This window comes from Theobroma cacao, chromosome 1 (assembly GCF_000208745.1).
Source record: "Theobroma cacao cultivar B97-61/B2 chromosome 1, Criollo_cocoa_genome_V2, whole genome shotgun sequence".
Taxonomy (NCBI): Eukaryota; Viridiplantae; Streptophyta; class Magnoliopsida; order Malvales; family Malvaceae; genus Theobroma; species Theobroma cacao.
The window spans coordinates 3,874,695-3,889,824 of NC_030850.1; the positions used below are offsets into that span (position 1 = coordinate 3,874,695).

Sequence of the window (15,130 nt, forward strand, 5' to 3'; positions counted from 1 at the left end):
GACATGTCTTGCTCTTTTCTTCTTTGTTTTTTCTCTTATTTTTAACAAAGAAAAAAACATGTGAAAAGATAACGTACAGGGGGGGATTAACTCTAGAAACCCTGGTGCAGCAAGGTAATTTCCTTACATGGGACCTTTTTGACAAAAACATAGACTATTCCTATAGTGCCTTACTTTCCGTAATGACTTCCATTGTTTTGTAGGAAAGAAAATAAAGATCAAGGGGAAATGTTGAAACGTATCTTGGCTTTTATCAGTGTTTCACCTCATCAAGCCATTGATTCTAACGTCCATCAGAAAACTGGAACCCCAGGAAAAATAAGAGCATGTTAGCCAAATATAACATCTTCAGAAAGTTCAAGGACACCTCACATGAAGCAAGGCAGCTATTAGCGAACTAGCGTTCTAAGGCAACAGCAGGAGATGTTGTGGGCTGGACTTTGACGAGACGAACTCCGATCTGACCCATCATAGGCCCAACTGCCTTTTCTTCTTTGGGGGAAACAGCAACAGCACGCGATCGAAGGCAAAGAAAGTAACGACAACTTCAAAATTGGTTTGATAACGTAATCCTTGCTTTAGTACTCTGAAGCCCACTTTTCTGTCTTATTAGAACCACAATCCTTATGAAAGGTGGTTAAAAGGCCAGCAAATCACACTAGTGAAATGGATTGGTAGCTTTTGGTACCCATGAAATAATAAGCTTGTTATTAGCTCAATACGTTTAAATACAGACAAGGAAGTCGTGAAAAATTAAATTGATGAAGTCGATATCCTTGTGTAATGCTGCATCATTCAAGAGAGAAACGATAAAACTTCTAATTACCAACGTAAGAAAAAAACAATATCGGCATGTTACATTGGAGGAAGAAACAACATTTTTAAACTGAGGCAGTGATGGATGTCTCTGTATAAGTCGAAACATTGGAAACCAGATGTGACAAAAAGTATTCCTAACTCAACTCAACAGTCCAATCCATCTTGTCCTCGATAAGACCCATCTGGAGTCTGGTAAGCACGGAGTAGAGCTGCTGTGACACAGCCCCAAAACCATCTGCTCCATAAGACACCCTGCACGATTTAAAATTTTACAACAAACTCCATTTGTCAGCACCCTATCCAAAACCAAGAAGATAGACAACTCACTTCAGCACTCAGGCAAAAGTAGCAGTTTTGCTTCAACAAGACCAGGCTACCTATGGCTTTAATCAAAGATTTTTACTCACACTTTCATTTTCAGTTAAAGGAAAAGAAGATTGAGTAAAACCATGATAAAAAGAGAGGGGGAGAGAGAGAGAGAGAGAACTAATGCTACTGTGTCACGTATGTACAAAAACCGTGGTAGTACTGACAAACAGACTTGTGACTTGATCCAAGAAGAGATAACAAGACAGTTGTAATTGCTTCGGAAATCATTAAAATTTTCCTTCCATGAACTCAAAACAATAGCTGCAATCATTACGAAGGCTATCAAGTATTGTGGAACAAGTAATGATTTTTGTTTCCTCCACTGAATGTGTCCATCTAAATCTTAAGCTCAACATCCGCCAATCCTATTTTTCAATACAATTGGAATGTTAAAATTCCATTTACTAAAATAATAGCCCGACGCAAAACTAACTAACAAACAGTACATGCCTACCATCTCCATCTCCCACAAAAGGAGACAAATAAATAATGGAAGATATAAACAGAATATGAAGAAGCAAAATTACCAAGTTATGCAAAATGCATTCAACTCAACAGCACAGAGAATTTACCTTTCACCCTTGTAAGTAATGCTGCCGACAGGTGACACAACAACCGCTGTCCCTGTGCAAAAAACTTCGTCAGCATCAAGCAATTCCTCCACTGGCACAAGGCGCTCCTCAACCTGCATCATCAGCAGATGAGCATTAGGAAGTGATACAAGGAGCTCCTGACATACTCTCACTGATGCAGACAAGCAACAATTATGATGTCACACAATGTGAAATTTATAAAAAAATTTATTAACTCAGTCTAGAGGAAACCATCCATATAAAATCTGAAAAAGTGGCCGCATCATAGAGTATTGCAGAATACCTACCAATACCTTCAGAAGATACAGACAAGTGAAGAAATTTTATTAACAAGAAAAAGTAGCTCACTCTCCACTTCATGTTTTCTCCAAGTTCTATGATCTTGCAGCCTCTATTTCTACAAAATAATTCTACGTAACAAAGAAGAAAGAGAAAAGGATGGTAACCACTCTCAGACATTCTTTCATAAGTAAAACTTAATCAATAAACACCAAAAACAATTATCCAGATGAACACAACAACATCCACAAGTTGCAGAAACCAAATCGTAAACGTCCTCCATGATCCAACATGTGAACTTTGAACCACAGGGCTCCTATAAAAACCCCGTCATATTTTCATTTCTGAATCATTGATGTCTAGGAACTTTTATATGCTGGCAACAAAGAATACTATTTCAATGTGCATTTTATGTATAACTCTATAATTTCATCAAAACGTCTGAAAAAGGCATTGCAAGGCTTTGAGGGAAAAGTCTGAAAAGAAATTCAATTGCCCTCCAATTGCAAACAACAGAGCTTTTGGGAAGCCCAGTTTTTCCTGCCAGAATCTTTGACAACTTGAAACTCTAAGATTTAGGAGACAAGCACTTGAACTATGTCAGCATAAAAATCAGGTGCAACTATACCTTTCTACAAATATCATATGTAAAAGTCTCTACTTTAAGACATTATGACATATCAAGACTCCAAGGAAGTCTGAAAGATGTGCCTAGAATTGGTGTCTGTATGAACAACAAATCTGAGCAAAAAACTGTAACAAAACTAGAATGACTAGGTCCAATTACATACATTCCCAGATACACATAGGATTACTTTTGACAAAATGAATTTATAAATAGCCTTCCAAACTTCACAATGAGTACCTGGAACCCCCGGCTTCGAGCAACATCAATTATACTCTTTCTTGTGATGCCAGGTAAGATTGTTCCCTTTATTGCAGGAGTTGAGATGACATTACCCTAAAAGCACAAAAATCAAGTTAAAGAAAAAGGGATACTTCAGTGTCAACTACATTATTCAGTATGTTTTAACTCGTCAACCATGGAGTATAAAAAGATCCAAAACAAGCCTTATTGAACTCAGAAATCTAAACTCTTAGACAGCATTTTGTTCTTAGAAACAGAATAGCTTCTAGAAATTTTCATTCAAATCACTTAAGTGCAATTATTTTATTATAAATAGATGAAACAATATCCTTACAGATTGATTGAACTAAGAAACCATTTAGAGGTACTAGATTTAACAAAGATGGATTCTAAGTAGCTACCCCAAAGTAGAAGTAAAAGTTGGTTGTCATGCCACAGCTATATGTAGGAGTCATTTGGTCAAAGGCATGACAATATGGCAATGATGTTAGCCCCAATTTGTAGTTGAGTACCACCAAAAGACTACAATGGTGGGCCTTTATTGTAATGCATAACTTAAAATTCAGGCTGAAGATAAAGCAAGGAGATCATGATCACAGAACATGGTCCACTAACAAAGCATTGTTTTTAAGTTTCAATGTTTTTTTTTTTTTGAAAGCCTATTAAGTTTTCATGTTAAGGCACATATAACTGTTGAAAATATTGAACAAGACTTTCAAAGAGGGGGAGATTCATGTTTAACACTTCTTTCTATGATAAATAGCATACCACCACAAGTCTACATGAGAAAAGAAATATTAACTACTAACAAATAAATAGATCATAATACCTTCACCACGAAAATGTTGCAAGAGGAAACTTCCTCCAAATACTTTTTGTGAACACAATCAAGATAGAGGACATCAGAGTATCCTTTGGCTTTTGCCACAGATTGCGCCTTCAGAACCTACATACACGGTAGAAAGAGATAGCATTAGCTTGTAGAAAATGTAATTAGTGTCCTTGTTTCACTATAAAAAATATTTCAACTGCCTGAGGCAAATGAATTGGTGAATGGATTCACTAAGCACTAGAAAAGCTAGCTTACTGCAGCATAATTTCCGATAGTTTTAACACCCCCAGTGCCGCCAGGAGTGGCACGATGCAATTCATTCTCAACAATTAAATGTATTGGAGCAACACCCTCCTGGAATCATATACAACTTGTAAATGAATAATCATATGATAATTTGCCAAACTATAAAAACAAGGAAACAAAACGATACCAAAGAATAAATCACATGAAATGATTATGCCTCCAAACAGAAAATTAATAGCTTGAAATTGTGAACCTTCAGTTATGTAAGAAGATTTTAGCAGAGGGGAAAAGGATTTTAAACTTAATAGAGCACAATCATGAATGGTTGCTTATCTCGTATGTAATTAAATAACAAACCATCTTCATTGAGTGTTAATTTATGGCGGTTATAAACATAGGCCCATGTATAGAGATATATTATATTATAGGGTAAAATACCCCCAGTCCCTTAAGTTTTGATCGAAAGTCCAAGCAGGTCCATTAATTTTTTAAATTGACATTCCGTTCCAAAAAATTATCTTCTGTTGGACACATAAATCCAACCGTTAGTCGATTGTTAGTGTTTCCGTTAGTTTGATGACATGGAAATTTGAAATGATAATTTTACCCTTTATTAATTTTAAAAATTACTATTATATAATCTTTATTAATTTTTTATTAATTAAAAAAAAAAGAGGAGCACACCAATCGGTGCTCCCCTCTCTTGGGGAACACTAGCCGGTGCTCTCCTTTCTTGGTAAACACCGGCCGGTGCTCTCTTTTCTTAGGGAGCTGGCGAGCACCGATCGATGCTCCTTTTTAAAAAATATATATATAATAATAATTTTTTAAATTAACAAAAAAAAGGCATTTTAGTCTTTTCATCATCTCTATTATCGGTGTTTACACTTTTAGGACAGTGTCAATTTCAAAAACTAGTGGACCCGCTTGGAATTTCAATTAAAACTTAAGGGTGTGAGACTATTTTACCGTATATTATATTATATTATATTATATTATATTATATTATATTATATTATATTATTATACATAAATGTGTATGCATGTGTGTGTATATAATGATAGAAAAAACCTTAAAAAAAATTATACAGCTAATGTATCCCTATTGCGGGGCCAAAAGACAAGGAAATTTGATTAGGCTTATGCATGACTAAAAAGCTAGTATCAAAGATAATAAACCTTAAAATAGTTTCCCACAGGTGAGACATAAATAAGAAAGGTGTACTCAGGAGCAGGTGCAAGACCAAGAACAGCTCCACTCCCCATGAGCAATGGCCTGATGTACAAGGACCCTTTACCACTGGGGGGAACCTGAAATGAGAAATTAACAATTTAGTCATTAAACGGGATAAAGCCAATTGCTAGCCAAACTCCTGCTTCATATCAAGGTTGTTTGTTACCCAACGTTTGTTTGCCAGGACAGTTGCCTTTACAGCTTCCACAAACTGCTCAACAGTGGGTGATGGCATGCACATCCTCTCTGCACCCAACCTCATTCGAAGAGCATTCTCCTCAGGACGAAAAAGAAGAATATTACCATCTTCTTTCCTGTAGGCTTTCAGACCTTCAAATAATCCCTAGAGACACAAACCAGGAAACAATGATGGGAGAGAGAGAGAAAAGAGAACTAGTATAGCACAATGCTTAAAGACAAATTAAATATAAGTTTTACAAGGCAAAGGTAAATGGGCCCTAACAACACATTATCTTAGAGCATTACACTAGATATGACACATCATGAACTCTCTCTCTCTCTCTCTCACTCTTTGAGGGGGGAGGTGGTCATCAAGCTTGTGTAACATAATATAGGTATATTACTTACTTAAATTGTAAGCATCTGCACATAAGAATAGGTTCGTACATACTGCACAGCGACCATCATGGCTAAGTAATGAAATCTAAGCAAAGCAGAAAAAAATTCAGGTATGGAAGTTAAGAAACCTAACCTGTCCATAATTTAAGACCCCAGCTGAGGGGCTTAATTCAATTTTCCCAAATTGTTGTAATTCACCTTTAGAGAAGTTTCCACCTCGAGTACATTTCATCATATACATATAATCAGTAGGAAGAAACCCAAATCCAAGATTGTCCCACTCTATATCAGCCAATTCGGATGCTTCAGTGCTGCATTCAAAACAGTTGAGTCAAATGCACAGAAAAAAAAAATCACCATTTCGGATTGAAAGAAGCAAAGAAAAGCGGCAAAGTAGAGGATAAGTTTGATAATTTCATCATTTTGATACCCATATGCAGAGAATTTATGAAAACAAGAGAAATATAAAAAAGTACTCTCTTCTGAAGTATTTTCCAAATCTTGCCACCTTTTGAAGAGATTTGGGACAGAATGTAACCACCAATAATATTGGGCATAATATACTTTGTAATACAACCCATTTCTTTATCCTCAAGCCTTTCATATTCAAGCAACTAAAAAAAATTGAATTTCACTTCTTATCAGCTTAAATGTTAGCATTTCTCTTGACTTCTCTCATTACGTAAATTTCCAAATTACTGGATGAATTGTTGATTGCATTGGTAAATATTTAGCTACAAAGAAAAACTAAGGCTCCACTTGCTAGCAATCTGCTCTGCTATAAAGGAAAAGCAAACAGAAAATTTTTTTAAGCCAAAAATAAACAAGTAAATGAATGCATATAAAACCATAGTCATAAGTTTCTGATACTTAAAAAATGGAAATGTTTTAATTTTTAATTGGTAAAAGCCTTCTCCATATGTACCCAAACATTATCCTTTAGTCATGCAATAGTATCAACCAAAATGAAGTCTAAATCTAAATTATATACATACTTTTCCTTTTTAGCCTTTTACCAAAAGCAAGAATCTAACTTGAGGCTCTTTCTGTTGTTGCTTTTGCTATTTTTTTTTTCTCGATAAATAAATTGCTATAAAGAAAAAAGGCAATAGAAAAAAAAACTGATAATTCATAGAAAAAACTAAGCAAATAGTTAAATTGAGACAATAATTCAAACAAATTTGTTTAAAAGAACAAATGAGTTATGTTATCCATGAAAGGCAAACTTTTAACTTTTTATAATTCTTAAATATTTTAGAAGTTTATAATAAAAAATGTCGCCTACTTTTGTATCCAAATGCAATATACCTTAATTTTCTTGCTACAAAAAATAAACGACTTGAAAAAAGAAATAACCATAAAACCTTAGATCTTCCAAACTAAGCAAACACCAAACACACTTGCTAATGATATCCTTTCTTTTACTTTATTGCAAAATTACGACTTTGGAAAAAGAAAAGTTCTTTGATAAAATGTAAAATTAAAGAAAAAAATAGCTACTAAAAGAGAGCCTAAATAAAATAAATAAATAAACAAAGAATGCAATGAAATTGAGCAAATCTAATGCAATTTGATCATAAAATTTCAAAATTTTAATCTTCATAGTGAAAAAAAAAAAAAAGAGAGCACGCACCTATAAGAATCGGATAACACAGCAGCACGCCTAAACGGATAGTTAGCTTCATTAACATTGCGAGAATAAGCAGAAGCTAAAATTTGCTTCTGCAACTGAGAAAGAAACACGGAGCAAATAAGCAGAATCAAATAGGCAACTGCGACGAGGAAGGAAAAAGACAAAAGAGGTTACCTGCGGAGGAGAGAAACGCGTTCGTTGAGGAAGAAATGCGGCGGCGGCGGCGGCGGAGGAGGAAGAGGAAGAGCGAGAAGGGCAAATAAGGCAAGTTGGCTGGAGACTGGAGAGGACGGCGCTGCTTTCCATTTTCTCTCTCTATTTTTTTTTCGCCAATAAACTTGTTTTTCGTTTTCTCTTTGTCTTTCTCTGCCCTTTCTGCCAACAAATGGAAAGCATTTTAAGTAAGGATTTTGCAGACTGGAAAGGGCTACTTCTAGCTGACGTGGATGCTCTTATAGTCCTCGTCAACTTTAACCTAAACCACATTTTAAAATTAAATAGGACTTTTCTAAAAATAGAATATAAAATAGCGAAACGGAAAACTATGGTATATGAATAAAGAAAAAGATACTAATAAAACACTAGTAACAATGGATAGATCATAGATCATACACCTACTTTCCGGCTTTAGGATCAGGACTACTGAGTCACGGACCAACCCGGATCCACTGCGGAAGTCATTTCTACCGTGTAGCCAGTGGGCCAACTTACGTTAATAACTTCCTAATTAAATGTCATTAAATATATTTTCAATATTTTGTAGCCTCGAGTAAACTAGACAAAATTGTAAAATTTTGGCAGCCTGGTACAGATAATCCCTTGCATTAAGTAGAATTGAGTATTTGTTATTTAATACCAACCAAATTTTTTTTATTTAATAAAAAAAGTTCTTAATTTAAGGTCGATCATAATCATTATAATTAATTAATAACGTATGATATATCTATGTTCATTATTAAAACGCGTGAAACTCCCAATTCATTAAGTAAAACTCTTTTCTTTTTGAAATAATTCGTGAGTGATAAAATCCCCAATCCTAACCATAATTGCTCTGGGTGAGAGTCGATGAATGCGGTTAGTTACTCCTTAGCTTCCATACATACGAAAACTCCTTATATTTAATGCCCAAAAGAAATAATGCCTGCCGCCTCTAAGCTAGCAGTCACCTTGAGATTTTTTATTTTTCTTCGGTGAAAAATAGAAACACATAAGCAAGAGACCATGATCCTCTCCCATAAAGATCATGCCTTTAAAAGTTGATGGTCGAATGAGTTTTAAGAAAACCAAACCGCATTTCCTCAATTTGCTATATCATTCAAGTTTGTTCGGTGGTAAGAAAGGCATCAAGCCGTCCAAACCAATTTCCAACACCACACCATGCTATAGGCTTTTAAAATACCTAGGCCAAATCTATCCGGTTTTCTCATCATACAAGCCATAAACCAACACAAGACACTCCCACCTTCCAAAAGCTATCACACCACCCTATTGAAACTAACTAGGAACATCAGAAACCAACCACTAAACATACCCACGCAACAACAACAGAATAAAGAAGCATTTACAAATTTCAAACAAGCTCTGAGTTAGTTCAACACAATCGCATGATTAGCTCCTGCAAGGTAAATCGACCCCTTCCAAGTATATACTAGTCACTTATGCTATTCTGCAATAACCAAAAAGAGTAATTAGAAGGCTGTTTCAATCAAGATAGATCTTTATCATAATTTGACATGAGACTAGACCCCAAAGAGAGGACAAAAAGCATACCTTTGTGCAAAATGGTTAAAATTTACAGCCAATTAACTGTAGCAGCTCAAAAAAACTACAATTTTACAACTTCTGCATTGACCTCGTCCTCATTCCAATTTTCTCATTGTCATCAGGTTTGGGAGCAACATTTGCTTCAAGCTTCTGTTCGCTTCTCTCTGAAATGTCTTCCATTGGCTACAAAATGAAGAATGGCATGAACCTTAACTATAAGTATACAAAATAAAGATTGAAAAGCGAAACTAAGTTAAGGGGCATATCAAATTAAAAACTGCAAGTAGATTTGCTTTGACTAAAATGCCAGGGAACACTTCCTATTTGATGAAGTTGCATAAATAACTGATCATCCTGTATAAGTACCCATCATGAGAAAATTTATTAACTTGCTCATAAACAGGGAATGCTACTGTTTACAAACCAGAGATACAGCACCGGTAAGGGTAAAAAAGCGAATAATTCATATTGCATATAAAAAGCCAACTAAATGTTGATAGTGTCATCTGCATGCAAGAAAAAGGAACTTGCAGATAGGGGCAATCAGCCCTTACCTGACAGGGCTCAATAACTTGAGACAAGTCCCCCAAATGTGCTTCTTGCACCATTCCTGGTTCCTCAGATCCCCCATTCTTTCCTTGTGTAGCATTTGCATGACTGCACATTACTCCACTTTGAGAAATATCCTGCACCGATTCTGCTACAATATCATCATCACCAACAGACTTTTTCTCATAGGTTACTTCTGAAATGTTAATTATTTTATCAATAATCAGCCCATTGGTCTCATCAGCCCCTCCATGACCCTGATTGTCCGTTAATGCAGGCTGATCCTGTGATGCATTTGGTTCAGTTGAATTTATGCTGAAAAAAACAAATGTCATCGTAAGCAAAACTGAGCTACATGCATCAAGAAATAATCTGAATATTAGTACAAGGCTAAATAACACGCTAAAAACAAAAAATTTCCGATATAAGGACAGAAGTGGATACCTGTTCGTAATATCCTCTTCTTCAATTAAAGAAGCATCTTTCTTTTGCCTCCTTTTCTTAGTACCGCGTGAAGGTGAGTTGGCAACTCTTCTTTTCTTTCCAGCTTGATTGTCTTGTTCAGAAACTAATACTGACTTTTCAGCATCATTTTTCTCAATTTCAGATTCCAAATCATGAATTCCTTTTACCACCTCACCTTCACAGGGCACTTCCACTATCACTTTCGGTTCTCTATCAAACCCCACAGGCTTTCTCCCATACCGCTTGTATTTTTGGCCATCACTTGAAACTAACTTTCCAGCAGATGTCAAACACACATTTTCAGTGTCAGATATCAAAGATCCTTCTTCAGGCTTCATTTGGGCCTTGTCTGGGTTGTGTTTGAATATCAATTCACTGCAGCGCTTGATCCATGAGAAACGAGCAGAGCTAGGAGGAGAAGCACCAGTTGGTTTTAACATTGGAGAGTTGAATCCATTGCCATTGTCAGCAACAACCATATTTTTATCTGAATCAGATCCAGCGTTTTGCATGAGAGTTTGCTGTTTCAGATTCTTTCTTTCAGATGCTTTCTGCTGGCTAAGCTCTATAATTGATTGTTGCATTTGAGCCACCATCATATTATCCAAGGCAGCTTTCAAGTCCCCCAACTTTTTGAGCTCTTCAATCTCAGCATGTATCTCTTTTCTATCAGCATGCAATAGTTCCCTCTGTTGTTTCAATTTGTGCCTTTGCACCTTAAGCTCCTCAATAGACTTGTTCAACTCCGCCCATTCCCTTTCCCTTTGCTCCCGATCCAACTTGATCTCCATTCTCTCAGCATCAAGCCTTTTCATTTCCAAAGTAGCTTGTTCCAACTCTTTCTCCACTCTTTCCTTGAGAGCATTAATATGCTGAAGTTCATTTTTCCTTTCTCGCTCAAAAGTTTCCTCTCTTTCCTTCAAAGAACCCTCTAATTCCTCACGCCTTTTCTCAATACAGTTCTCCAACTCCCTCTTTTGGGTTTCAATTCCCAACAAGAATTCACCACGCTCTTGTTGAATCTTGTTGAACCAATCAGAATGCTCAAGAACCATCTTGTTCATGAAGTCTTCTCTCTCACGATTCAATGACTCAACATCCTTCTTATGCTGCTCTCGCATCACATCACGCTCTCTTCTCAAGCTATCACGCTCATCCTTGAGAAACTTCAAAACAGCTTCTCTCTCATCACGAACACGCGCTGCTTCCTTCCGCAACTCTTCTCTTTTTTCATCTATCAACTCCCACTCATTTTCAAATTTTGCTTTCTCTACTTTTAACCTATCTGCATCAGCCATAAGCTCCAATTTTTGAACCCTGACCAAGTCAAGTTCTTCCTTCAGTTTTAATTCCAAAGTTGATAATTCACGCGTCTCACTTCTCATGGCTTCTAGTTTCTCCTTTGCACAATCAACTTGGTTTCTTTTATCTTCCAATGAAGACAACGACTTCTGAAGCTCTAATTTCATTTTAGTTATCTCTTCCTTTTCTTTTTCTAAAAGAGCTTTCTTCAACTCAAGTTCCCTATCAAGAACACTCACATTTTTTTCTCTCTCATCTATGAGATTTGACTTCTCAGCCACATCCTTCTCCTTCTCAGCTAACATCCTTGATCGAATCTCAAAATCATGTTCCCTTTCACGAATTTGGTCCTCCCGATAATTGATATCCATCTCCTTCAACTCCCATGTCCGTCTCTTCATTTCAATCTCATCTTCTGTCATTTTACGCTTGATCTCAAGCTCAGCCTCAAACTCAGATTTTCTGATTCTCAATACAGTTTCATGACTAGCAATGGCTTTGCGAATTTCAACCTACATTATTCATTGAAAAGAATAAGTTTTCTATAAAAGAGAAACAAAATTGAAAATCATAAAGCATGTTCGACAAAGTAACTCACAGATTCCTTGTTTGCAAGTTTCTGTTCAGAAACAAGCAGCTGTTCCTCTTTCTTGCTAAGCAAAGCTTCTCTTTCAATAACAGCCTACATGCACAATGGAAGAATTGAATTAATATGACTTCCACAAGGTAAAAGCAACAAATTCACAAGAAAGTTCATCCAAATCATATGGGTAGATAAATTATACAAACCTCCTCTCTTTTTGACAGAGAAGCTAAACTCAACTCAAGGTTAGATTTCTCATCCTTCAAAGCCCTACGTTCCTTTTCAATATCAGCTCTTGAAGCCTCCAACTCCTTCTCAAGTTGATTTAGTTCTTGAGTTCTACTAAAAATATACTCCTCTCTCTGATTTAAGGAAGCTTGCCCATCAAGTAGTCTTTCATGTTCTTGCTGTACGATCTTCTGCCTCTCACTCAGCGATTGCCGTTCTTGAACGATCTCTTTCTCTTTTGCATCACAACTAAAACATGTAGATAAATAATTAACAGACTCCTTGAACCAAACTTTTAAATCAAATTTATAGACTCACAATTGCACCATATGACATCACGGTAAAAACAATTAGATGAATTATATCATCATCAGCAAACTACAGAAATGCAACCGAGCAAGCATGCATTTTCACACAATATTACCATGACCAAGCCAATTAAGTTTTACTTGTTTTCAGCAACAGGCGATTCAATCATGCTCATCTTAAAAATATTATAGATTAGATTAGAAGGCTATCATGCCATGGTTCTTATTTATAGAAACTTTTCGATGCAAGACCTAATTCATATTGCAATCCAATAACATGAAAACTACATCCTATCTATGAACACAGGAAGATATACAAGGCACAAATACTTCCACTTTGCAAGTAAGAGCATGTTCAAGAACTGCAAACTGAAAGGGAAAAAAACAGAGACACAATCGAAAAAGAAAATGATAGTACACACAACATATAGAGGGAAAAGATGTGTATATCACATACTCCTTTTTGAACAACAAAATATGACGACCAAGATCATCTTCACGTGCTTCAACTTCTTGGAGCTTTCTCTCAGCAGTGCGTTGAAATAGGCTAACTTCTGCTTGTAAAGACTTTGCAGCATTAAATTTTGCCTCAGCCACTACAAACTTCTTCTGAGCATCCTCTATCATAATACGTGCTTCAGCTAATCTACTTTCAGCTGCAACCTTGGTTTCAGCAGATTCAGCACGCATCTCATGCAAAGCCTTCTCAATCTGCAAAATCCCACCACAAAGTCCTAAGAAACATATAATAGTGAAAGAGGAGGGATAAAGAAAAATTACTAAAATTAATGAGACTTTAAATGAAAATCATACACTTGTGATGCATTCTTTCTCAACTCCTAAAGCTTTCTTCAAACCATCCTCTCGCTTTTTTGCTTCTGCAAGAGCAGATATATGTGCAGCTTGATCACGTTTGTGCATTATCTCAGTTGCTTCAGCAGAGGATTTAATTTGATCATACTTGGAAGCCAACTCCTTTCTTTCCAATATAAGAAGGCCCATGTGGTGTTGGTGGTCAAAGAGCTATACACAAGAATAAACATATATATAAAATGTGATAAGAAGCAGAAAATGAATGAAGATCTGCGACATGAAATGTGCATAGATCATCATATGCTAAACAAGAGTGCCACCAGTCCTCATTCTTATCCTTTGCACAAACCATTCGTTTAAGTTTCATTCATGCACCAAGGTAGAAAGAGATCACTGCTCAATTATATTTCAACCAACCATTGGAACCAAGAAGTGCAAAAACTCAGAAGAAAAAAAATACTATAGAGTGGCATTAAATCCACAAATAGTGGCATAGAAATTGAGAAAAGCTAACTAAAAGCAATAAAACAAATTATAGAACCCACAGAACAAAACCATAAATGCTCTAAAATCCCATTAAAACCCACAAAGTTAACAGATCAAGGTGCCATTTGCATGCTCCCAACGTCAACCACCTACTGGGTATCAGAAGGGGAAACAACACCTCAAACAGCACGAACAAATAGTTAGATTAAAAAAGTCAAATTTTTTTCCATCAAAGCTCAAACAAAGAAAACAAATATGATGCTACTAGAATTAAGTGAATTACAAAGCTTTTAACCTAAAGCAATATTCAAGACTTTAGTTGGTAGCTTGACATTGAAAATTGACCTCATAAATCACATGGTCACAAATATTAAAACAAATTCTATATACAATTACAACAAACTAAAAATCGAAACCATTTCTGTTTTATGTTGAAATTTGTTATATATAATACAACAAACTGAAACTGAAACTGAAACTAAAACACCCCACAAAGAAAAAAGAATTTATCTTTTTTTGTTCTTTTGTTGCCACCTTTACAATTCACAATTTAAATTTCAATATACTACTAATACTTTCTTTTTTATCTATTGCACCAGCAACCAAACAAACCCCAAAAAAATAAACAAAAGACAAAGAAAAATCATGAAAAGAATTAAGCAAAGCAGTTTGAAGAATTGAAGCAAACCTCAGTTTCAAGCTTTGCAATATACGCAATGAGAGCAGCTTTATCTCTCTTCTTGATCGATTCCTCATCGAATCCAGCTTCCTTGAGCCGCTTCCAGATTGTTTCATCGCTAAGAGGACTCTTCAAAACCCTAGACCCCGGCGTTATCGACAACGCTCTACTAGTACCTGGCGTGACCGGACTCGCCATCTTCCAAGCCCGACCACCGGCGCCAAATCCCTAGACTTTCGATGATCCGGACGCCTTTAGCTTTTTTTTATCTGATTCTTTACTTTTTTTTCTCTCTTCGCTGGAAAAACAAAGAGCATCAAAGTACTAAGTCACCGGCTCACCGCTGAGTCGAGTTTTGTTCTTTAGACAGTAGAAATCGCTTTTACTGCCATTATTAAATGAAAAAGAAAAAGATTCTTTTTTTGTGTGACATAAAAGCGATGTCGTTTTTGAAAGTTTAGGCCGCCATCATGTGGGAAAAAGAAGGGAAGTGAATTGAAA

The 15,130-nt window shown here is 36.0% G+C and overlaps 2 protein-coding genes across 3 annotated transcripts; both read right to left on the minus strand.

The window, feature by feature from the left end:
* LOC18611350 (branched-chain-amino-acid aminotransferase 3, chloroplastic) lies at positions 668 to 7,872 on the minus strand. 2 transcript variants are annotated; one of them, XM_007047566.2, is made up of 10 exons: positions 7,627 to 7,867; positions 7,453 to 7,547; positions 5,953 to 6,130; positions 5,407 to 5,583; positions 5,186 to 5,317; positions 4,016 to 4,114; positions 3,758 to 3,874; positions 2,926 to 3,021; positions 1,761 to 1,873; positions 668 to 1,071 (listed from the first exon to the last, which is right to left on the minus strand). In XM_007047566.2, the coding sequence occupies exons 1-10, from the start codon at positions 7,756 to 7,758 to the stop codon at positions 954 to 956; spliced, it is 1,257 nt and encodes a 418-aa protein (XP_007047628.2). In that variant the 5' UTR covers positions 7,759 to 7,867; the 3' UTR covers positions 668 to 953. The 2 variants fall into 2 exon arrangements, with proteins under 2 accessions (XP_007047628.2, XP_017969297.1); XM_018113808.1 differs by lacking the exons at positions 668 to 1,071; positions 1,761 to 1,873 and adding an exon at positions 1,899 to 2,191 and having other exon boundaries at positions 7,627 to 7,872.
* Positions 8,725 to 15,015, minus strand: LOC18611351 (protein CROWDED NUCLEI 4). The gene is made up of 9 exons (XM_018129792.1): positions 14,639 to 15,015; positions 13,465 to 13,674; positions 13,109 to 13,362; positions 12,322 to 12,592; positions 12,131 to 12,214; positions 10,210 to 12,044; positions 9,771 to 10,080; positions 9,223 to 9,399; positions 8,725 to 9,118 (listed from the first exon to the last, which is right to left on the minus strand). The coding sequence occupies exons 1-8, from the start codon at positions 14,825 to 14,827 to the stop codon at positions 9,286 to 9,288; spliced, it is 3,267 nt and encodes a 1,088-aa protein (XP_017985281.1). The 5' UTR covers positions 14,828 to 15,015; the 3' UTR covers positions 8,725 to 9,118; positions 9,223 to 9,285.